This window comes from Amblyomma americanum, chromosome 9, assembly GCF_052857255.1.
Source record: "Amblyomma americanum isolate KBUSLIRL-KWMA chromosome 9, ASM5285725v1, whole genome shotgun sequence".
In the NCBI taxonomy this organism is placed as follows: Eukaryota; Metazoa; Arthropoda; class Arachnida; order Ixodida; family Ixodidae; genus Amblyomma; species Amblyomma americanum.
This window is the reverse complement of record NC_135505.1, coordinates 110,229,123-110,251,890: the sequence shown is the minus strand read 5'-3', so window position 1 is coordinate 110,251,890 and position 22,768 is coordinate 110,229,123. Positions and strand designations below refer to the sequence as shown.

The following is a 22,768-nucleotide window of genomic DNA, read 5'->3' as shown; positions in this document are numbered from 1 at the left end:
TAGACAACGATGCTGGTGTTTCGTTCCAGTACGTGTCTCCGAGAACAAAAGTTTTGCTCCAAGGTGCGGTCTGCGGTCGGGCTTTATACGCGCACTGGGTGAGATGTATATCCCAGCAGTTGGTCACTAGTAGATTTCCTTTAATGTGAAAAAATATAGCTTCAGAATTGGTACATTGGTGCAAACATAGCCAGGGGTCCTTTAAGTTGATCTAAAACACATGAATTGGCACATTGTTCTCCCAGCCAATAATTAAGAAGCTAGCTTTACTAATCGCTTCACTTTACGCAAAAAAAAAGCTGCTGACTAGGCCACACGACTTTCAATAGCCCTCATTTCGTTTCATAGTACTAGGCACTCCCGCCTTTTTAGGTCTTGTTTCCTTTAACTTGTGTAACAGATATACACGAAGCCCAAGATGCACCATCAAGCATCCACATAAACGGTGTCTTTCGAGGATCGAAAATCAATTTGGACTGCCATGGGTGTCACATAACACGTCTACGTTAATCTTTTTTTTTACTACACAATGTGCAGTAATGCTATTGTACAGACCTTGGGATGTAGTCATGCGAAAAGTAGCATGTCATGTTAATATCCACATCGTATATGCTATGGTTTGTCATGGCCACATATATTAAGTTTAAAAGTAAGCAGCACATACGCTGTGACATGCAGCAGATTTGACATGGTGTGGTACCAAGCATGTGTGCGCTAACATTCTTGCCGCATAATGCGCCACAACATCCGTTTACAAGCCACGTTAGCAATGGAGTGCTGGATGGACAGCACGTGTTGCGGAAACAAGGTTAGCGCGCACTTGCTACGCCTTCAGTATGCGGGATTTTTTCTTACAGTGATAGATAAATAATGGTCGTTATTGCTGGAGGTCTGCATTCCAAGATGAAGAGAGCGTATCACAGGGCAGTAGGAATCTAGATGGGTTGCGGAGATTACGATGTTCGCGGTGATGAGATGGCGACGTAGCTCTGCACAGTGTTATTTGAAGAGATATGGGCGAGGACTTCTCCCTGCAGTGGTTGATGATGATACGCTGATAAATACGGCGCATGGATAACTTTACATTCAGCTAACTTATTAAGGTGGCAGTTTTCCAAAACATTTCGATTGAGGCGGAAGCGCGTTTTACTCCCATCAATATGCCACATACGGTATGACGTTTAAACTGGATAAAACTGAACACTCCAATTTTGTAACAAATGCTCCAGGCTGCGTTGCAGATTTTTAGAGGCTGAAAATCATAGATTCCCAGAAACCATGATAACAGTGCAAATTTATTTGCAGAAAACATGCAAAGTACTGTTGCGGACAGCAGGCCTACTTCAATTAATTCAGTATTATCAAGAAAAAGAAAGAGCTTATTCCAGTCACAGGGACAACCTGTCTCTTGGGTCCTACACCAATGCAATGGGAACTCATGGGAGAAGCTCCCACTTGACACGGAGCTTGTCATTTTCAACAAAGCCATCCTTCAAGATATCTTCGAGGTCAAACGACTTGTTTGTACAGTAAACTTCTTTGTTGCTTGAATCGGTTGGCCTTTTATAGCCCTCTTCATTACTCGAAGGTTTAACCTGAGCCTCAAGTCGTGCACCCGCCAGTCTTTTCGAATGCACGACTCTCAGCTTGATTTTTTGCTCGAAGGCCACAGAACAACCTCGTCCATGTCACCTTTGTGCACCTGCAAGAGAACATGCACAGTAACCGAATCCCCCCTTTTCTTGAAGTACAGCCCGGGTGATATGCAATAACCACGCAGGTACACGCGCTCGTGGAAATACCAAGCACAGCCTTCCTTCAGCGCTTTCTCTTGGAGGGATTTCACACCTTGTACAAAAAAGTCGCATCGCGTTGTTTGCAGCTTAATGAATTGATGCATAGTGGTGATGCTTTCAAAGGTCTTCTGATCAGTCTTCTTCCCCTTTGTTTTGATTTCTTGCAGAGCAGATGTGATTTGCGATATGTTTTCTGCAGTTTCCGTTCTAACATTAGCAAACCCGTCTTTAAGTCCTTTTTCTATTCGGTTCATCCCTGCGTAAAGACTGTCTACTGCAACACTCTGTGTGGTCAGTTGTGTTCTGATTTCAGCGGTTGACGTCGAGAGTTCACGCAAGGTTTCTTTTAAACTCTCAGGATTTGGTAATCCAGTTTCCTGTTCTTGCCTGCGAGCTTCTTGGAATGTGTTAAGGTCATGAGAGAATTCATTCAGCCTGTCACCATGCATGCTAATATCAGCAGTCATTCTTTCGAGGTAGCCCTTGATTTCACCCGCCTGCTTTTCAAATGTTTGGCGGAAAGCAGAAAAAGACGCATTTTCATCGTGGAGGTCACGATCTCTTTGGGACTCCGACGAGTGGTCAGCCAATGAGCTGCATGATCCCGATCTAAGGTGGGCGCATACTTCCCTGCACAGGACGCGGACCGAGCACTTCGGGCAGCAAGTAGAGTGGTGCAGGCATTCCCGCTGAAAGTGGTGGGTGATCATGGAAGCAGCCGCCACATGCTGGCAACCCCGTTCTGCATTAAAGCACTGGACCTGCAAGTGAAAAAAGGGATATGCTTAGAATTCACCATTACCTCTCGAACTACTCACGTAATTTTTTCTGTAATATCATTCTTCCTGCGATTTCACCTAATCACTTGGATAATCACGGGCCAGCATGGTCATTTACGTTTTCTTGAGCGGCAAAGTCGAAACATGACAGCTGTAATGTCTGAAGCGCAATATAACGGCTACATTTTAATTTTAACGGTTTTATTCACTTAGTCTTGATCCTGTGAAGCGTGAAATGAATTTCTATGTTATATTTACGCTTTTCATTGTCCACTGTCGCGATTTTTTCTCTCCCATACGCATTTTCTCATTTTTGGCCGTCCGTGTGTGGACGCATTTGGGTTACCTTAAACAGTACAAGAGCAGGTCGCTAAACAGCACCCATCTCTGTACGTTGTTGTGATCGCGCTTCCTTCCTGCTGAGGAATTCGGCAAAGAGACGTGACTGCAGGACTGCCAGAGGGAACGACAACAATAGCGTCCCCACGTGTTCGAACAGGAATGCCGGAAGCAGCGACGATAGCGTCCCCTTAGCAACGATAGTGTTCATCAGAAATGCCAGCGACGACCATAAGCGTATTCGTTCCAGTCACCAGTGCAGGATCTTTCGACACCTGCGGGGAGACAACCAGCATTCCTGTGTCATGCAGCTGCCCTCCGGACGCACGTGCGCGGCCACCTGGAAGCCGCGGGGACGACAACGTGACAGGGTCCTGTTCCCTTTCCCTCGACCGAGCTGCGAAGAAGCGTCAGGACCGCCCTGCCGTGGGTGGTACCATCAGTGCCATCGTGTGATTGGACATCATTCTTCGAACTGTACACCCCAGCTAGGTATCTGGGGAATACGAGGAGTATTTAAGGAGCTGCTGGTTTGATGCCAAGAGAGCCCCCTTCTTGAGAGGTATCAGAGACTCCCGACTCCTAAGAATCTCTCTTTACTGAGAAGCCCTCTCAGTTGCTCGTACTTGTACATACTGTAAATAGTCCTTGTATAAAGTTTTCCAAGTTTTCTTCCTCCGATCGTCCTCGTCTCTTCTCCGGCCCAGTCACGCTACCTGAATCCCAACAACGTGCAGGCTCCGTACACCTGCTCTTTCAGGCAATACTAGACCTTCCATGATATCTTATTGGCCTTGCAATAAGAACAGCAGGCGATAGTGGACAAAGATGACTGTTTCGAATAATACTCAAACCACTTTGGAATCCCTTTATAGAAAGGAGCCTTACTGCATTCCTTAATACCTTACTGAATGCCTTACTGCATAAACAAAGCCTTGCTGCGTTTCATGCACTCTTCGAAGGCAACGGGGGGCATTGAGTAACCTGCAGTAAAATTATCTTACCGACCACAAAAGAACCTGAATTGCAAAAGAACCTCGACCTTATAACAATAATATTCACGTGTTTGTAGGCGCTGACTCGACTGATGGTGTATTCTTTACACTGCTTACAAGGATGCGTGAATGGGAGAATCAGCTACGTGTGTAATACAGGTGCCCATGGGAGAATACTGCCGCGAATATTTGCGGTGTTTGTTCATTATTCAAATCTGTCACCACGCCGCTTTATCGCTTTGTTTGCGACGCAAGACGCGACTAGATTTATCTAGATTGATCGCAGCCAGGCAGAGCTGATTCTAAGTTGTTCTGGAATGTTTTAGTAACTTTGCACGCTTTATCTCGGAATTTCGCTATCTGCTTTAGATAGTGCACGGCCGACAGCGGCGGGCATTCTGTTCGACGCCCGCCGAGCACGCTTGTTGCTATGCCGCCGCCGAGTGATTCAGTCCATTGTGGGCGGAAGTCAGCCCAAATAAAGAGCTTTGTTTAGACACCATTTTCGCAGCCTTCTTGCTCTCCGGACTGCAGTCGCCACTTGAAAATAATAAAAAGTAGTAGAAGAACTGGTTGCCTCAGGGAAATGCACAGACATCTGTGGGAGGCTACTCGACCAGGATCGAAATACAGGACCAAGTTGACCTTGGCATCACTGGCGCACTGATATAATTTGACGCCCACATTGTACATGCAGGACGTATTGAGCAAATATTTTAATATTGTTCGCATGAATAAGGCGCATTTATGACCTTCAGGTGAACAAGAAAATGAAGTAAAGGACGAAGACAGCTTCTAGACGGCATGAGTTAGACTCAGAGCGCGCTTTAGTTGAATAAAAAGTAGTGCCAAAGATGTTTTAGACATGACAGGAGCAATTATGCGCTTGCAGATTGACAATGTGTACACAGCCGCTTTTGTGTGCGCTGCATGACTGGGCGCATAGGTAGGATCAATGAATGCCGTGCTGCCGGGTTAAGCTGGGAAGAAAACGTTGAAGTAGTAGACGATGTTGACAACACAAAACACATGCACCTCTTCGAAGTTAACTACGACAAACCCAACGAAGAGGCTGCATTTCATTCCATATCAGCCCAAAACCCCACTAGACCAGCAGGCTTCAGTTCATGGTAAAGAGTACTCCCGGCAGAATTAGAATTACACTGCGGGGTTTAAAAAAAAGCTGCTTTGATATTCACGGTGCAAGACGAATATGCTACGTGCTGCTGGGAGAATATGATACAGGAAAAACAGAAGATATTTTTACACCGTTCTGAAAAACACCAATTATCTGAGCAATATGGCAGTAAATAAGAGTTGGAAAGACATATGAAACAATATTGCGAGCAGTTGTGTTCGTACATCTTGACATCTGACTCGCACATCTTGTTCTCCAATATTCTTACCCCTTCATCAAGCTTTGAAAACGTTCAGAGAAGCAGGCTGCGAGATGCAGTGAACAGACTGCATGCAACTACTTTTCTGATTTTAACAGTTCGGGCTTCTTGTGGAACCGCCGACCTACAATCAAGACGAGAGCGTTAAGAGGGGGCTCAGTTCAAACCGTAGAGTGCCACTAATAATGCAGCACTATGTGTCCTGCTTTGCTGAATCCTTCCAGGCCTCCGAGTAAGCTTGCGGCTTCTTTTGTTAGCCCTGTATATACTGCACTAAAAATTCGGGAAATCAGAACTGCATTTATTCACATCTCTCCGCAACTTTGAACTACGATACAAGTGCAGCCAGCGATTTCTAAAACTATCGTTCGAGCACTGAACGGCCAGTGCATGTGCACATTCTCAAATCGCCTAGCGACAAAAGCAGCGAGATAAGGCGCTTGCGGCGAGAGCTGGAGCTGGAGGGAGAGTAGTTCGGCAGGCTCTTGCCAAATGCAGGCACTGCCCCAGCCAGTTTTCGTGCCGCCGCCACCGACCCACGATAGCAAAGGCATGGTTATTGCCACTCTTACTGGATGATGAAGTATTTGTTGTTCGCGACACGGGTTCGGTGTTTCCTGTACTATGGAGATATATTTGATATATTTCACATGGTGAGGGCATGCACTCAGAATCCTCACCTGCCCCCTTCCCCTAGCCGTACCCGAGAGGCATGGGATACTGCCCTCCTCAGCTGTTCCACACTGGAGTCCCAAAGGGCTGTGCTAAAGCGGGCGCAAGACGGGGCCTCGTCGTGCGGTGTCCCGGAATATAGATACCGACCATGCAGCGGGGTCCTCTGATAGCCAAACTCTCGTTCTGAGCATTAAAAAGTTTTTCACCGCCACTACCCAGAAAACAGCAAAGAAGGGCAGAAGTAATAACTCATGTAAGGAAACCCAAACCTCGCAGGAAGAATAAAAAAAAAAGCCAAGCTGCACTGTAGTACTTGTTGTTCAGAATGACACTTTTGCGTAAAACTGAAGAATAATGATTAACAGTATCTATCGCACTCCCCCGTGACATTCCCCTGGAGCAGGATATACTAGGGTGACACTATGCATAAATAATTTTTTGGTTTATGGGGGTTTAACGTCCCAAAGCGACTCAGGCTATGAGAGACGCCGTAGTGAAGGGCTCCGGAAATTTCGACCACCTGAGGTTCTTTAACGTGCAGTAACATTGCACAGTACACGGGCATAAATCATTCCGTCGTGTATGCCTTTGAAGGGTCCTGAAATAACTCCTTTCACGGGGCACTCATTGTTCGATGCGCGGCAATAGTTAAGTCTTGTACATTGGCAATGATGGGACCATAAGACTTTTTCTGCCAAATAAAGAAACGGAGACGAAAGTGCGGCCTAAAAAATGGCGGAAGTCAAGGGACCCACCTCTCTTTTTAGCAGCTGATCTGTTGGAAACTCCCTCCACTCGACGTCGTCTTCATCCTTCCACTCATGGCCGTCGAGCGGACAAGCGTGCAATCCGTCCTGGTCGCACAGGTCGTAGCAAGACTGGCAGAGCACGTGCATACAGGGCAACAACGCGGTCGTTTTACGCACCAGTCCGCAGGCGCTGCACAGCCTGTTCGTTGGAATGGGCTTGACAAATCTCAAGGGCCTCCAGTCAAGCTCCGGGCAGAAGCCGACGAGCGTGTATTGGGCGTTTCCAGGAGGCATCGCTCTCTGCATGCTCTCCCTCGCTGCTACGCCGCCTGAGCGACTGTCTTTTTCTGACTGGCCCGACAGCGGCTGTTGTCTTACTGCTTTTGTTGGCGGTCGTCGGGGCGGCTATCGAAGTTGCATCCACTTCCTCTCGCCGAGCTTATCGCTGGCTGCTCGCGTCCGGCGTTCATATCTCCCGTTTCCCAACCGTTGCTTTCTTTATACAGCGCCGTCTCTATTTTTGCAATGCCTGCCGAGTAAGGCAGATCCGACCGTCCGACGCCCTCTCCTATCCTCCTTTCCTGCTCTCCCCCGTCGGCTAGCCTTTGCGCCTGATCTACGTCTGTGGGGGAGAGTGCCATCTGAGTGGCGCCTGACGACGGAAAGCGGAAGAAGGCTATTTTTTAAACGTTCTCTCTTTCTTCGTTAGACGGCGCTTTGCATCCCTCATAGTAGTAATCAGGCTGGCTGTCAGGGATTGACGCGTCATAGAGCGCGCCGTTCGAGGCGCTGCTCACCGTGGAGCCGCTGCAGGCGCCGGCTTTAAAAGGACAGAGAGTGCGGTGCAGCCAAGACCTTCTGAGCTAGAGATTTGCACATATGGCGGGGTCCTATGGGACTGCGTGCGCCAACTTTCGTTAACTTTTTGGCCGTCGAGGACGCTCGGTTGACCTGTTCGTCTTTCATGATCATCATCATCGTCTGCTTTGGACAAATAATTTCTCTTCTCTCACTGCCTACCTGTACATTTGTCCTTAATTATTATTTTGAAATATAGTAATGAATGATGCAAATATGACATGGCCTTCTTCAAATCCTAGCGGTGAGTATTGTTTGCGCGCATGCATGTGTCAGACTTTTTGGCATCTTTGCTAGGCAATGGATGAATGATGAATACTCACAACGTAGACAAATGACAAAATTATTCCATCCTTGAAGTAAAATAACAAACTCCATTTTGTTTTGCTCAACAGGTTAATTGCAGCGCCACGCCGCGCGTAGCTGCCGTTCCCTAGCGGCAAAAGGCACGAACTAGAACATGCGCGCCAGAGCAGTGCCAAATGTGTAGGTGTCAAGTTTAGTAGGTCTTCGCTGTAGCGGCGTTGGCATTGTAACGAAAGGCTATGGCGACTTGTTGTAATCATGTTTGTGCTGTGCGATGTCAGTGCCCGTAAAAGAACCCCTGGTGGTCGAAATTTCCGGAGCACTTCTCTACGGCGTCCCTCATAGCCTGAGTCGCTTTGGGACGTTAAACCCCCCTAAACCATAATCATGTTTGTCTTTTAGCTAGAACCCTGAAACATTCCTGGAGAGGTACTGAAACTGCTGGGAGAAATATGAAATCGGAGGGTAAACATAGTTATTAATACGTATTTTACTCTATTTATTTGCGATTCAATCATGTTAGTCAAGGAACATGGGAGAATGAAATAAAGAAGCAATGATATATCTTCCCGAGAAGGCATTTTTCGAAACTGCCAAGTAGCAGTAGCTTTCAACTCGTAGCTATAATTTTTACAGGCTAAGCTGTTATCGTTACCACAACTAGATAAAGATTTTTCTCTGTGCGTGGCAGACTGCAGCTACGATTGTTTTAAGGAGCGAAAAGAACTCCAGTCACAAATGCACGGCGCCGCAGCTGATGCCGAAGCATTTCGGACATTCTGCCTAGTCTTCACTACAACCAAGTGCAAATAAAAGGATGCAAAACTAAAACAGAAGCGCTTGAAGAAAAGAAGGCAGATTAATTCGGAATCAAGTCCGCTTCAGCACGTGTTCAGGCGCAGTCACCGTAATGGTCGAACCTCATGGTAGCGTTTCTTCGGCGCAGCATCAGTGTCTATTCTACCGCCGTTGTCGCTTCAGGCCGCAGGAGAGGACGATCAAACACACGAGAGCATACAAATTGGTTGTCCAAGCGGGCGTGAGGTGCGTTTTGTTTCGTTCACTGTTGTTCCGCTCGCGCACGAGATTCTTTGTCCTGCTCGCGCATACAAATGTGGTTGCGCTACAATGCAGATTTCTTCTGTCTGCAAATAAGTGTCAATACAAGCAAACCAACAAATTCTAGAAATGTAAATGGCTATAAACACAGAGTTGTAATGTATATAGCAGCAGACACAAGGAAACTATTGTATATGCTATTGCTGTAAGCAGTTGTAAATATATGTAAATAGATGCACGTGAGTGTCCGCTCCTTTTCTACAAAATAACTTAAAATTTCGCACAATTCGCACAAAACTGCAAGCAGCAGCCGCGCTTGCCACAAGTAACTGGTGTCATTTTACTTCTGCTGCGAGGACACCTCGACAGCGTCGCGCACCACACCATTTATCCGCGCAAAACAATTTTCGTTAATCATGGTGCCACGAAACGAACAAACGTAACAACTTACAACGCTCTATTCTTCTGGCAAAGAACAGCATCCTCAAGTGATAGGCGGAGCGAACGCCTGAGAGCACCTCGGCAAACGCGAGCAAAGTTTGTGCTCCAGCCGATTGTCGCTGGAAAAAGCGCCGCGCCGCGGATGAATCGAGATTTCGGCAAGAAGGGGTACGAAGCAGGAATCTGATAGACGCGTAGTATATGTCTGCAGTATAGGAGTAGGACAGATAACGCCAGCACTGCGCGACCGTTGGCAAGCATGACGCAATCAATCCAACCATCCTGGTAGCGCCGCATCGCGGCAACTAACTGAAGTGAGGCGTACCGGCGGCTCCCATTGCGAAGCGGGCGATGCGGCTGGCATTGTAAAAATAGATGAGGCGCTGCAGCTTCATATCAGGGAATCCCTTTTTTCCGAAGGAATCGTGCGAATAATGAATTTTTATTATCGGCCGGGGTAACGGCCAGATGCAATATATATAAAAAAGAACATAAGACCTCTAACTTACCGGGCACTCAGGCTTGGGGCAGAAATATGGCGGCTAACGAAAAGAGTTCAACTTAAATTGAGTTCTACGCGGCGAGCTATGGAAGCGTAAATTATGGCTGTGCCATTAAAAGAAAGGAATACAGCAGAGTGCGTCGGAGAACCAAACGCGGGTTAGCGCATCCTACTCGAAATGGAGAGGAAAAAATGGGCTTGGGCAAGGCATGTAACCCGAAGGCAAGATAACCGATGGTTGTTAAGGGAAACGGACTGGATTCCATGAGAAAGCAAGAAAAGCAAAGGCGGCGAAAAGTTACGTGGGTGTATGATGTTGAGATGCTCGCGGGCGCTGTGGGTGTTCGCATGGCATCTGCTGCACGCGCGGACTGGTCCAAAATCGGGCCTGCTAGTGGAGGTGGGTGGGTGTATCGTCGTCTGTTTGTTGCGCGCTGCCGCGCGGCGCGCTTTACTTCGGTAGTTTCGTACACGCTTTCTTTGCTGTTGTGGCATGCTAAAATTGCCTGTGCTGCTGGTCAACAATAGTAACCGCAGCGTCGGGCCGATGCATCGTGAACAGAGAACATTTTACGTGGCTTTATTGGTCATATATGGCCTTCCCGTATACTTTATGCCAAAAAGATGCATTTCTCAAACTACACTACTTGTGTGCGTTACAGCATCCCGTAAAATACAGATAATGTACGTGTGTCGACGCACGAGATGTGTTAAGTTTATCTCAAACGGCGCAACTGAGATCTTAAGTTCATCATTTCGTGCACCATTCACACAATACCTACGCGATCATTCCTGCATAATTTTCACGCGATGCACGAGGATCAGTCTCAGCTCAGTGTGTTCACGCAACTTAACCCTAGCATGATGCACCTTACAATCGTAGGGTGTTGGAAAAATTGCTTTGGATTTCCGTAAACGCGTGAGGGCAAACCGCTATCACGCAATGGCCTTCACTGTCTGTGCTGATAAATGCGGTAGCAATAAAATTCAGTTAACATACAGCTTCATAATTAGTTTCCACTATGTCCCGACTCTTCTGCGGACCAAACCCGATGTATGCTTCGTCAGCAGCAGTGATTAAATCATTGTTCATGATCCATGACACCGAAATGAGCTGTGGCTCCCGAGAAAGGGAGTGCAGGTACAGCGGTTCTTATCGTATCCGTGCCAGTTTCGCTGCACCCTTAGCACTTTCGAAGGTCACGAGCACAAAACGAAACACTATCGTAGTTGTCGCAGCACTGAAATCCCTAACACATGAAGGAACACGACGCCAAAGTGTCTGTGACCGGCACCGCAGAGCAGGCGACAGCACCCGCGATAACGTGCGACTGAGTTCGCGAAACACACGCAAAGGATGCGTCGCTGTTGCAACGGCCACACGGGCCAGAAATTCAAAAGGGAGCGAGAGACCATTTATCCTTTCAGAAACTTGCTGCGGTTAGATCTTGTATGCTTACTATCGACGCTAGCGCCAATTCCGCCTTCAGTTACGTTCACAACGGATGGGGTACGGAGTTACGGCTTGAGCGGAGGTTTTTCAGTTGGCCGGGACTGAAGTGGCTCGCGCTTTCTTCCCCATGATTCGGTGACTGCGGCTGTCACAGGAAATAATTGGAGAGCCTTTTGTCCTGCAGTGGGCTTAGTAAGGGTGATTAATATTAGTATAAATTGTGGAATAGAAATGTTGGAGAACAATAAATGAGGCATCGTTAGTGGCCCGCTGCCGTTGCTGAGGAGCTCTGGGATTAGAACGTCGAATAGCAGTGTTTAAACGGTAAAATCTCCCGCTGAGATCCCTGTTCGCAGGTCTTATGAATTCTTGATGCAAGCGAACTGAAAAAAAATGCGGAAAATGTTTTTATTGGTGTTGAAAAGCGTCCCTTAACAAAAATTCGTTACCATGCTGTCTGTTAAGGCACGAGTCAAAACCGGCATTTCTTTTTAAGGTTAAGACTCAATAATCCAATAATCGTCTACCCTCATGACTCGAAAAAGAATCTGATATGTGCGAACTGTGCTAAAAGAAAACGTCGCGCGAAATTTTCTGGGCCAGCCTGTTACTTCAATGCAGATAACCTGAGACTGAGATAGGCGCTCTTATAACGTCGAAGCCGGCATGCAGAATTAAGCTTCATTAGCTTTTCACTGCACAACTTTGGTGTAAGGGAGTAATTACTCATTGGCATCCACCCAAGCACAGCCATACGGCTACAAAGGAAAGCTGGGGGATTCCCCTAAACATTTGGCCAACACTGTACCCACTGCTATTTATCTATCAATTACCTCTCGCCCTACTATAGGCTTGCCATTACGGTTAGTTCATTTGGTAGAAGGACTGCTCCGATGAAGCAATGGTCCAGGGTTTGAACCCCGGACCAGGACGAATTTCTCTTTAACCGTGAAATTTCTGAGAAAGCTGTACAGCTTTCCTTTGTAGCCGTGAGGCTGCGCTTGGGTGGATGCATATGAGTAATTACTCCCTTTTATCAAAGTTTCACTGTCTAAAATAAAACACCTTCAAAGGAGTTTTCAGGTGTCTATAACTCGCACTCGGCCCAGAAGGGAGTCTTGGTGTCTTCATACAATTTTCACGCGTGGTGTTACGCAAAGGAACGAGCACAAAAATGAAAAGTGACCTAAAGGTGTTGGGGCGACTAGCACGCTATTACCGCCGAGCCATTGGCGTCTTAGTGCTTAAACCCCTACACCCTTCAGGAAAATACAATTCAATGGGTTCATAACTTGTTTCTACTTTTATTGCTTTTCTTAAGTGTTCTTTAAATTTACCATTATAATGCTTACATAATGTAATATACCTGTATTACTGGAGCTCTTGACAGCTATTGAGTGGCTGTGCGCCAAAAAAAAAAAAACATTATTTGACTCGCAAATCACAATACTGTAGAAATGTGGAATTTTTTTTTGTCAAAACAAAGGTATCCACAAAAAAAGCACAACGAGCTTCGGCAATGAATTCCTTACTGCCATCCAAGCAACGACTGCACCATGCCTGCTTTATTGGTGTTATGGTGCTGTAAAATGAGATTCAATTGCAGTTACATCTACCTTCTAATTTATTCAGAGTAAACAATCAAAAATTCATGCCTGTGCATCATTATAAACGAGCTTGAGGAAGGCTTGCACTGTGACACTAACTCCCCGCAAAAGCTTGAACGCAAACATAAGGTAGCTTATGCTGATCATCCATAATCTCGACCGTATGGCAGTTGTAGAGTGAACCGCAGTGGTGGGCCTGCTGAGCTGTCATCCTCCCTCGACGGAGCAACCTCAGGATATCCTTCGCAGAACGGCATGCATGGTGCGAGTCTGCATTTTACACAAAACAGAACAACATTTCATATCAGTTTACATTGCTCAATGATCTTTATTAAATGGCAACGTACTTCTCATTAACGATTTGTGATATTATGCATGCTTACGCAAACAGAGAGAATAAAATCTGCCCATATCGTGAGCAAGCGCCAGCTGTCATTCCCTAAACCATTCCAAGGAGGCCATTGTGGTTTCAGAGAAATGGCATTATAAAAACAATGTTTGAGCAAGAAAGCTACCTGTTCAGAAATGGAGTGAAGTGGGTAAGGCGATGAAATTAATTGTGCATGAATTGCTACAAACTAGTGCAAACCACTAGCCTTGCTGGAGAGTGAACTGACTCTAAAAGGCCCAAAACACCACGACAACAGACGAAAATACAGCGCACTTCATAATGCTTTACAATCACACCAACGACAGGTCAGGTGTAACATTCACTGTGACAACAAAATATACTATATGTGCCAAAGTCAGCGATGCAACCCCTTCCATGAAAATGATCCGCTTCAACGCAACACAAAGCATGCATTCATACCAAGTATGTGACATCTTGAAAGGCAGGCAACAGTGCCAAGTTAAGATATCTTCCGCGTCTGCAGCCAGTAAACTCAAAAGCCATTGGGAAAAATTTGCGCGAGGTCACTAAACTACTTCACAGAAATCCGCCGGGCCAGTTGGTGCGTGATTCTTGGCAAAACCGCACAGAGTAACAGGACACCGTCTAGATGACACGTATACAGTGCTAACAGCTGAGTAATTTATTGCTTTACTCGCAATAAATACAGGAAGCAACATCCAAAATACCGAGAACGAAGGTTATGGAAATCATTCTGTGACATCACTCCTGATTATTTGCCCAGATATAGTCAAGAATTATATCTGTAGCTGAATTATAAATCCAGTCAGTTTTTTTTTAATTAACATTAGGGATGATGTGCTTACGCAAGTTGTGGAATTTGTATATATGAGGTAAACCTCATATATCTCGTGCTTGAGCTATCGATTATATTTCCTCAAAATGGTTGGTTGGTTGAGGTGTTGAATGCTACAGGTGGGGTTAGCCTTGCTTGATCTGCCGGCAATTGCTCCACCGCAGCGTCCCTTCGATATTAACAATGCCGCATCTACCCCGCTAAGCGCACAGTCTCTTATAATAGCACACATTCTTTCCCGCAGTCACCACCTATGTACACAATCAAAATTTTACAACGTCTAAAGCGCGTAGTGCATTCGCTGTACAACACGACTCTTGCTTGCTTGCTGCCATATACTGTCTGTGTTGCCGAAATGCTCCATTAGACGAATGTTGACACGCCGGCCTTTTTTCCCAACATATGATGCTCTGCATGACAAAGAGATTTTATAAACGAAGTCACTGTCGCATGCTATGCATTTGTTTCTTTGCTTCGGAGCCGCCGCGGTGGCTGAGTGGTTACGGCGCTCCTGCTGCTGGCCCGAAAGACGCGGGTTCGATCCCGGCCGCGGCAGTCGAATTTCGATGGAGGCGAAATTCTAGAGGCCCGTGTGCTGTGCGATGTCAGTGCACGTTAAAGAACCCCAGGTGGTCGAAATTTCCGGAGCCCTTCACTACGGCGTCCCTCATAGCCTGAGTCGCTTTGGGACGTTAAAACCCCATAAACCATCTTTGCTTCGTCTTTGAAGCAGCTTTGCTGGTTGCGTCGCATACTAAGTTCACAGCAGCCCGCCCGACCACACCGTGCATATATGGCATGACAGTTAACTTCCGTTCGTCTTTCTGAAGCCTCGTGGGGGCAGATCGCCCATTTTCTTTCAATACCTTGAAACCAAGGCTGCAGATGAGGTTATCTGGGAAGCTAGCTTCACGTAACCGGGTCAATTGGGCCTCGCCACTTTCCTGCTGATGGTCAATGCACAACCTGTTCAGGGCATTTTTCAGTGCTTCTGTAGCCACATCCTTTCTTTTACTGCGGAACATAACACAAGCACATATGGGCCTCTTCAATGTATAATCATAGACCGAGAAACTGAAGCTGTACCTCCAATAGCATTTCTTTGGTCAGCTCAAAGTTGGCAAGAACTTCGGAGGTCTTAAAGATGTCAACAATGTCCTTGTGTTGCCCTTTGGTTAGCTTGTGGATTACTTGGAAGTTGTACATAAATCGGAAGGTCGCTATCGTATTCGTGCGACGAAAAGCTTCCGTTAGTTAGCGATCTTGACAAGAAAGTCAGCAGGTCACTGAGAATTGGTGCAACTGAAGAACCGGTGCATACTCCTTGCCACTAAATGTACAGATCATCATTAAACTTTACAAAGGTAGAACGCTAAGAGATGGTTAGCAACTCCAGACATCCATCTGCATTGGTTTTGGAATCTCTTACACTTCCGTGTGCCAACACAGGGCCAAGGACAATAGCTAGAACACAACGCCACGAGGAGATACGTTTCTGCCATACTTCCAATAACGGCATAGTCTCTGCGACCAGTGTAGACTCTGGGAAAGTGCTGGATGTGGAGGTTTTGTCTAAACGTTGTCCAAAGTGCAGCATCAAGGGTACAAACAGTGACCCCCTTCATAGAGAGGTGTGCCAAAGCAACTACCAAGGCACCAGCGGTGGAATGGAAGTCGCAGGAGCACTGAAAATTTTCGGCAGGAGTGAGGAGCTTCACGGCATTCGATACGTCAAATACCTTGGGGATGGTGACAGCAAGGCTTTTATGGCTGTGAAGGCACAAATGCCATATGGTGATTCCGTTGAAATATCCAAGGTTGAGTGCATAGGGCACGTGCAAAAAAGGATGGGCACAAGGTTACGAAGGCTAAAAAAAGGAAACAAAGCAGGAAAACTCTCTGATGGAAAGAGCCTCTCGGGCCGAGGCCGACTGACTGATGCAGTAATAGACAAGCTCCAGACGTACTATGGTTTGGCCATCAGAAGAAATGTAGGAAACCTGGATGAAATGCGAAAGGCCGTTTGGGCAACCTTCTTCCACTTATCGGCCACAGACGATGACCCATGCCATGGACTTTGCCCAAAGGGACCTGATACGTGGTGTGCCTTCAACAGAAGTCAGTCAGAGGGCAAGCCATTTTTCCACAAGGAGAGTTTGCCTGCATCTGTCTTGGAGGCTATCAAACCCATTTATAGGGAGCTATCGAAGGCTGAGCTCCTAGAGAAGTGCCTGCATGGGTGAACTCAAAATGCAAATGAGTCGTTCAACCATGTTGTTTGGGAACGCGCTCCAAAGAATGTGTTTGTTAGGCTTCGGACCCTACGGATGGCAACACTGGATGCTGTTCTTTCATTTAATGTTGGTAGCATCGCACGGGCCAACGTTTTGAAGGCGTGTGGATTGAACCCAGGGAGCAACACCATCAAGTGGCTGAGGGAAGCTGACCATAAGCGCATGTACTTTGCGGACCGAGCAACACGACAGCTTACAAAAGAGGCCCGACAGTCAAAACAAGCCGAAAAGCGAAAAAATGACGGCGACAGTGACTACGAAGCAGGGGGCTATTAAACCAATTACTATGGAGGCGTTTCTGCGAATAAAAAAAATGGTTTTTCACATCTTTTTTCTCTTTACGCTCTATTATCTCAAAACAGTGTTTTTTTTCTTACAAAGGTACCATTATTTCCAATGCCTTTCAAGACAGACAGCTGATTTTTTTTGCAATCATCTACATAATTGTTGCCAACTACTGAACTAGAATTAAGCAATTTCACTGAGCAGTTATTCTGTTATGAATTTTGAAATGCGCAAAGAAAGGCCAGATTTGTGTACTACCGGAAAACATTTTATTAAAAATCGAATTTTCAACACATTTCAAATATTCTAGTTCAGTAAAAAGAGCACAAAATTTGGCAAACAATGATATATGTATTATTAGGCTACTGTTATTGGTTAGTGAGAAACATGTACCTCAACATGGCCTAAAATGCATGGGAAGTACAGGGCTTACCCTGTGCCCTTAACTCGAACGACGCCTACCGCTTCTCGCGGTGTCGCAGCGCCCCGGTGCTTTTCCTGTAATCACGACTGCAATCCAAATCAGCTGACTACGGCACCCGGCTCCCAGAGCCAAAGAGACAGAACAGAGAATATTTACAACTATGTGCAAGAAAAATCGAGCCACCCTTCAGGCTTCGGCATTCACTCGCTTCTGGCTTGCTGTTCTCCGTGGACGTCTCGGTTTCGCCCTCCATGTGCGGACCTCGTAGGTTCGCCTACCAAAAGTGTACTGAATAAGTGCTCATCAAAAGCGTAGCATGTACGGCAATTCTCCCATGCTGCTATTACGCTCATCTCGCTGTCAACAAAGCATCACAGCCTTGCTACCAACTCCGAATTCGGGCTAGGCCTATCACTGTTCAAAATCCGGGCGGGCATTCTACGAACCGAACTTACTGTAGTCCCTCGTCCCAAGAGCTTGCCACACGTTGGGGCGCAATTGTGGAAATACGGCGGGGGACAAAGAGAGGGACGACCAAGCGTTAACACTCGTATGCTGTTTATTACACTTGGAATTAATACACAGAGCGGGCCAGCTAGCTACGAAACATCAACGAGGCATTCCTCGGAAGTAGAAGGCTACGTAAGAAGGACTTCCGACTTACCGGCTGGGGCGCGACTTCGGAGTTCTCGGCGGCGAACGTTTGTATGCGCCAATAATGGCGGCCGGGTTTTCCCGTGCGCGCCGCATTCTTGAGGCAAAGCCATTTCTTGGCATTTGATAAGGAAGGCGACTAGAGCGCGCGTTTGCTGCGCTCGCTTTGCTGCCTGGAACCAGAAGTCCAGCGGCAAGGCACAACGGATCCCCGTGCGCCTGCCGCGGAGGTGACGAGACGAGGAGCGGCTCCAACCGCTCGTGACGCAGGCCGAATCTCGAAGAGACTCACACCGGTCCCGCAGAATTCCGCGTAACCTACGAGGTGGCGCTCCCGTCGCCGTTCCCTTTCCCACATGAGGGAGACTTCCCTCCTCGCTCAGCCTAGGCTGTCCATTACCAACGGCCGACGATGAAGGTGGGCCGCTTCGAAATGGAGGGGGGAAACAGGTTTCCACACCCTACACAGCCTGCCATTAATAAAAAAAGATTCTTGTTAGCGCTTTTTGCCAAAAATCTCATTCTTTACGCTGTATTTCCGTAACTGCTCCAACTAGTGCTATTCAGTGAAGCCCGCAAGGTTTGATCTGCCCATTGTAACATAACGAACGTTTATAACTTATTTTATCTGTTCGACCTATGCTGATTGGAACTACCTTCCCGCAGACGTTCCTTATGACATATGACTATTTTTCTTGCAGGGCTTGTTCAATTATTTTTACTTTTTGTGATTCAGGGATGACGCAGTTTCTAAAAATTGTATTCCTATCCTTTTCTCCTGGTTTTTCTTCTATGCATTAAATAAAGTCGAATTCTGCTTCGCAAATTTCTGTTATGTACTTTTTGCACGCAGTATGGTCGCCGCATTTTCCAGAACGCTTTTTGTGCCTAATTTACGCATGCTCCTATGTAAAAATATAAAGTTTGAGGATGCTTGAAATTAATAAGAAATACACAAGATTCTCGCTATCCCAATGATAATGTCTCTTAAACTGCTAGTTGCGCACTGGCTTTTTGCCATCTCACAATTGTCGTTTTCATGAGTGTTCAATGGCACTTACAGCGATACTGACATTGAAAAATACTTGCAGCTCTACTTCTCCTTAAGTCGAATATAATAGTGCACATAGATGATCTTCAGTTTCCCTCACTTCCGTATAATGCACGAAGTGCAGGTAGTTTAGCCCTTAAGGTCGAAAACTTGTAAACTGTGTAAGTGATGTATAATGGTCGCTATGTGTGCGATTACAACATTGTTCACCGCACCCTACACTTCTGGGAACAGACGCGAACAATATGGTGCTAGAGGCCAATTTTACCTGCTATATACCAGGCGCAAACGGTCCATCAAGAAATCTGAAGTTTCACTTTACCCAGATCACAGAGAGAGGTAGGGCAGCTTAACCATGGGCAGGCTAATTCAGCCACTTTTATTCGCACCGCTTCCAGGTTGTAATGCTATATTCACTGTACAACTTGCAAACAATTTATTGGTATTCCAAGAAAAAGCGAAGGAAAAATTTGCACGCCATAAATTTTTTTTTTCCCTTGAGGCAACTGCCGCTCAGTTATTATATGAATGTCGAAGTTTCTGCGTGGCCTTCTTTGCAGTTTCCGAAATGAGATCATTCCACCCAAGGTACGTTTCGGTAATTATCCCTAGATAACTACAGCTGCTCATGTCACAAGAAAGGTGCATTCTATAGCCTGTCTAGCATAAGAAACATTACAGCTTTCGCATCAGTGTTGTGGCGATCGCGAACAATTTCTCTGATATGTTTGGTTGGGTTTCTCGGGGTTTAACGTCCCAAAGCGACTCAGGCTATGATGGACGCCATAGTGAAGGGCTGCGGAAATTTCGACCACCTGAGGTTGTTTAACGTGCACTGACATCGCACAGTACACGGGCCTCTAGAATTTCGCCTCCTTCGAAATTCGACCGCCGCAGCCTGGACTGAAACCCGCGTCTTCTGGGTCAGCATCCGAGTGCGATAACCACTCAGCCACCACGGCAGCTACAGTTGCGATTGTTAACATCACACCGCAATATTTGCTAGAGCATTACTCAGTGGATAATGGTCGCTTGAAATGTGATTTTCAGGTGGATTGTGCGTTAATTACTAAATAGCTTCATTCTCACGAATAGGGCGTGAATGATAACACCCCTAAGTATAAAAGACCAAGACTTAAGAACAAATAGATCATTATGGGATCTTAACTATAACTGGTGTAGGATGAGAGCCCACGTCATCAGTTTAAACGCAGACAAATCGATAAGGCAGATTAGATGAGATTAATGTAAAAAGCAGATTGTTTACAACATTGGATCTATTTTTCGTTGAACCTCAAGGTGTGCGTCGCGTCCAAAGGGCTTTTCCAACTTAAAAAAAAACATATCGGTTTTGCTTTACACACGGCTCTCGGACGACAAATTGCGAAATATTTCGAAGAGCGCTGTTCCAGTGAAAAGTTCTCTTAGGTGCACATTTGGGCCACTTTCTTTGTTTCGCTTACCTCCCTCCTCAGCAGGTCTTCAGCAGGAAAGTCCATGAGAGCGACATCTTCCTCTTCATAGTGGTTGCCGTCCAGCGGGCACGCATGCGAACCATCCCGCCCGTATTGCTAGTAGCAACACTCGCATAACACGTGTGTGCATGGCAGCAGGGCCGTTCTCTTCCTCATCAGGCCACAGGCGCCGCATATCCGATGTGGAGGCAGGGTTTGACAAACTGCACGGCTCTCCAGTCCAGTTCAGGGGAAAACCCGACCAGCGTGTACTGCGCGCTTGCAGCAGGCATATCGTTCTCGACGCACGGCTGTTGCACTGAGTGTTGAGGAAATGCCTTTTCCACCACCGCTCCGCTTGCGATAATGCCTTTTCTTTTTTTTGTTCGGCGGTTACCGGGGCGACAATTATCGGCTTATCGGCTGCCGCTCTAGCCGCGTATGTCGGACTGCGCGCTGAGCGAAATCTGTCGCCGCTGAAACGCTCTGTAACTCACACGTGTTGATCCCGAGAGGTAAAGAAATATGTGAAACACTCTAGCTGGCGATTGCTTGGGATGCCGCCATCTCAAAAAACCGTTCACAAGCTGACAAGCACAGGAACTTCGATAATTTGGAGCCAAAGATATGCTGTACGCTCAGGGGCGTACTTATTCGTCTTCGCATTCTCACTGCTTCAATTGGTAAGTCTTGCTGACTAACAGTAACTAGACTGAATATTCCTCGAAAGCTAACATCACGACTTCCAATATTATAACGAGGCTATCCCAAACTGTCTTCATGAGTGACGTCATCACAAAGCAACGTCGCAAGACCAGTTGTCTCATTAACAGTGTCATGTGTCAAGATAAGGCAGGATGGGCTGCGAATCATAAGCTCTCTTATTACGGTTAATTTTTGGTTAAATTCAGTTATGTTAGCTGCGTCGTACGGAGGGCCTTCCAGAGACGAGGGTTCTAATAGAATAAAATAGTATACATCAGAATCAACTTACAAACTTAAACTATTCCGTAGAAACAATTCCGAACTTCGACTCTGCGCGTTGTGATGATAAATACGTAATACAAAGTGCCCGTCAGCGAAACATGCGTATCGTTGCATCTGGTTATAACGAGGTGAAAGTGGCCCCACAATCCGACATTGCCGCCCCAATCATTAAATCAGCAAACTGTTCCCATTTATTCTTAGGCAAAGTTTTTAAGCTATAACTTCATTACATAACGTCACCATTTGAGTGGACCGCAGTTTAAAACAGCTACAAAATAAACCGAACATCTGCGGGTAAGTTTTCCAAAATTGGCATTTATTTCCGCGCCCAAGCTGTCTTCACCATCAAGAGGCGTCTTGAGGGTCGACCAAGCGTATCACAGCATCGGTAGTGCTAGCCTGCGCAGTGAACTGTTGGACCCTAATGTTGTCCGATTAACGCGGTGGCTTTACCCTAGAGCACCATGCTGAATCGCCGAGGGTTACGAATGTCCAATTTTTATGATTTAGTTTTAAACTGTCTGAAAGTTTATTCTGTTAACCTTTCCCCGCCCAGTGCCACAATTTCGCGGCAAGCTTTTTTTCTTGCCCTAAACTTGTTGCCGCGCTAAGCCTGCGTACTAATCGGTGGTAATTAAGTATACTCTCAGTAGTGATCACTTGGCGACCAAAACGTTAGGTGCTGCTGTCTGTAGAAAATGAGTGCACGAATTTGAGACATGTAGGAAGAGTTGAGCGACACCTCGTCTTTATTTTTGTGCAATTTTTTGCGAGAAAGATAGAAAGCATTGACTCGTTAAATATTTATTAGATGCCCCAGAAGTTTCCAGGTTTGATCAATGCTTTCGTGACAGATGAACAAACTTGTAATGTTCACTTTTGTATGTGGGTACATTAGCTAACACAATTTCGAGCTCATAATTTTCTTCCTCAATTCTTTCTTAACCAGATATCCGACGGTTACACTTAAAGCATGGCAGTCGAAAAAGTACCGAGTTAAAAGACACATGCTTAGCCAACTGAATAAAATTTTATGTTAAGATCATTGCAATTAAAGGGCCTGCAAAACCTTTTTGTATACAAGATATTTATCATTCTTTTCTTTTATGATACACAGGCCGACTGTCACAATTGGTACAGGAGAAGATTGCTTTATGGTGGCTTAACGTACCAAAGCGACTCAGACTGAAGGACGCCGTAGTTAAAGGCTCCGGAATTTTCGACCACCTGGGGCTCTTTAACCTGCACTGACATCGCACAGCACACCGGCGACTAGAATTTCGCCTCCATCGAAGTTCGCCTGCTGCGTCCGGGATAGGAACAAGAATAGACAAAAGTTTTGCACATACGTACTCCTTCCCGCGATTGTGCATTGGATCACAAACCACTAAATTTATGAGTCAGCAACAAAGGCATTACAAGTATGTTGCACTGAAGTGCTGTATAATGACTTCT

General features: G+C 46.2%; 2 protein-coding genes across 2 annotated transcripts in view; both read right to left on the bottom strand.

Moving 5' to 3' along the window:
• LOC144104046 (TNF receptor-associated factor 3-like) overlaps nucleotides 1–22,768 on the bottom strand; it is a 98,588-nt gene that overhangs the window by 36,346 nt on the left and 39,474 nt on the right. The gene's annotated exons all lie outside the window — the stretch shown is intronic.
• On the bottom strand, nucleotides 1,249–7,215 carry LOC144104044 (uncharacterized). The gene is made up of 2 exons (XM_077636826.1): nucleotides 6,737–7,215; nucleotides 1,249–2,557 (listed from the first exon to the last, which is right to left on the bottom strand). The coding sequence occupies exons 1-2, from the start codon at nucleotides 7,034–7,036 to the stop codon at nucleotides 1,643–1,645; spliced, it is 1,215 nt and encodes a 404-aa protein (XP_077492952.1). The 5' UTR covers nucleotides 7,037–7,215; the 3' UTR covers nucleotides 1,249–1,642.